At 35.4% G+C, this 2,550-nt stretch overlaps 1 protein-coding gene across 1 annotated transcript; it reads left to right on the plus strand.

Annotated features, from left to right (window-relative positions):
• Positions 1–959: 959 nt before the first annotated feature.
• LOC116853286 (histone-lysine N-methyltransferase SETMAR-like) lies at positions 960–1,520 on the plus strand. The gene has a single exon (XM_032834282.1). The coding sequence runs from the start codon at positions 960–962 to the stop codon at positions 1,518–1,520; it is 561 nt and encodes a 186-aa protein (XP_032690173.1).
• Positions 1,521–2,550: the final 1,030 nt, after the last annotated feature.

Genomic DNA, 2,550 nt, shown 5'->3' on the forward strand with positions numbered 1-2,550 from the left:
TTAGTATCAGTTGAAGAAATAGTGCAGTAACCAAGGTGGTAGACTTAGGAATCTGGAAGTGTGTGAGGTCACGAATTCGCGTCCGACCAGTAGTGAGTAAATTTTCAAGTGCGGAAATAGTGAGAAATCAAATAAAACAGCTAAATTATATTTAAATCAACATAAGCTTACAATCGTTTCTGCAAAATATATTTTTTTAACCAGTGTTATACTTCATTGTTACGTCATTTTATGTAAAACAACGACGTCATTAAGTCGTCATACATATGACGTCATTGGTCTGTGTCTTAGGACCGTCAAAAGGATGTCATTATTTGATTAACTTGAAGGATAAATGACGTAACAGATGACGTAAAATTCACATCATTATCACGGCTGTCTGCTACCTAGGATGTTCATTAAAATATATAAGCTTGTAATCTTATTGCAATGTTCGGTGTTGTGAGGGTACTTTACAAAAAGTATTACTAGCTATGATAAATATGTCAGTAAAAAATTATTACGAGTACGAGTAATAAAACTGAGCAGCAAAAATTTATTACTGACCTATTTACCATTGCCAGTAATATTTTCTGTATTCGGAAAACTGTCAAAATTGCATATAGTTTCAAAAAAATGTACAAAACTGTCAAAATATCTGTCAGGACTAACTACAGAGCATATCTATAATATTGGATTAGCCAATAAGTCCGTGCGATTTTTTTCAATAAATGGCTTCAAGGCGCTCTGCTAAGCTGTATCTTCAATCAAAAGTCTTGAAAGCGTATAGTCATTGACAGATGACATTTCAACGCATTTAAAAAATATACGTAAAGATTGCTTGTGTATCTTGTGTGTTTTGCGTCATCTGAAAATGGATACCCCAGGAGGAGCATTTTTGACATATTATTTTTTTATCCTTTTTTATTTTAAATAAGGCAAAAACGCGGCGCAAACCTGTAGAAAGATTTGTACAATATATGGAGAAAGAACGCGTATGCCAAAAATGGTTTGCGAGATTTCGTTGCGGAGATTTTTCCGTCAAAGACAAACCACGCTTAGGCCTACCAAATCAGATCGACAGCGACAGATGGAAGGCGATAATCGACACCAGTCCATACTACACGACGCGGGAGATTGCAGATGTTCTCCAAATATCGAAATCGAGCGTGGAAAACTATCTGCATCAACTTGGTTATGTTAGCCGTCTCGATGTTAGGGTTCCGCACGAACTGAGCGAAGCTCATTTAATCCAACGCATTTCCATCAGCGATTCACTCGGAAAACATGAAAAAAATGATCCATTTCTGAATCGTATGGTAACTGGCGACGAAAAATGGATCGTCTACAATAACATCAAGAGCAAAAGATCGTGGAAAGACCGCAGCGAACCGCCACAAACCATTTCAAAGGCAGGGTTTTATCCGAGCAAGATCATGCTCTCAATTTGGTGGGATTGGAAGGGTGTTGTGTTCTACGAGCTACTTCCAAAGAACAGAACGATCAATTCAGATGTGTACTGTAGCAGTTGGATAAATTGAATGCAATGATCCGCGAGAAGCGTCCAGAATTGGTAAATTGTAGAGGCGCCGTCTTTCACTATGCAACGCTTGGTCGCACACATCTCTACAAACCCGGCAAAAATTATTGGCGCTAGGTTGGGATGTCTTACCACATCCTCCGTATTCTCCAGACATTGCACCTTTAGATTACCATCTGTTTCGCTCCCTTCAAAATTCCTTGAATGGAAAGCACTTCGTTTCTGAGAAAGTTGTCAAACGACACTTGGAACAGTTTTTTGCCGAGAAAGACAGGAAGTTCTTTGAACGAGAAATTATGAAGTTGTCCGAAAGATGGCAAAAGATAGTAGATAACAACGGCCAATACATAATTAATTAAAGTTATTATCTCCTATAAAAATAATCATCGATCATTTATAAATAAAAAACTGCACGGACTTATTGGCCAACCCAATATATCAGCTGTATATGTAATTTTTGTCTTTTGCAGCTTATCCATATTGTTCACTTCAGTTTTGTTGTGCGATTGTTGTGAAGAATATTTGTGAAGATATTACTGTCACAAACTGTTTGCCAAAATTTATTGTTTGAACAGTACTGTGAACGATTGTACATCAATAGTAACTATCAGAGAAAAGACTCTTTAAAACTATAATAACTATATAACTCCGGCAAATTACTGTAGACCAATAATACTTCTGCAACTTGTCATTTTCCAGTAAATTTAGAAAAATATCAAACGCTGATAGTCACTAATAGGTGGCAGTAACTATCACCGACAATTCATAAAAGTAATTGCATAGAACTTTTGAACGTCAACAGTAACTGTAAATGTTTGTATAGTAACTGTCAAAAACTATAACTTTTCGAAAGTTTTTTTTCCTGAGGGATGCCATATAGACTGCTCTCGGAAACATATGATGCTTGCAATTTCAGTAATTCATTGTATTTTATGTATTTTGTTTATTGTACATTCAATACTTCATTGTGTATACATTAATATATATATATATATATATATATATATATATATATATATATATATATATAT

The sequence above is a fragment of the Odontomachus brunneus genome, unplaced genomic scaffold (genome assembly GCF_010583005.1).
Source record: "Odontomachus brunneus isolate Ranch 3 - 2012 unplaced genomic scaffold, Obru_v1 Obru_scaffold_300, whole genome shotgun sequence".
NCBI lineage: Eukaryota > Metazoa > Arthropoda > Insecta > Hymenoptera > Formicidae > Odontomachus > Odontomachus brunneus.

Bases quoted from the DNA above. Each gene is read 5' to 3' on its own strand.
- LOC116853286 (XM_032834282.1), top strand. From the start codon at position 960: ATGGAGAAAGAACGCGTATGCCAAAAATGGTTTGCGAGATTTCGTTGC.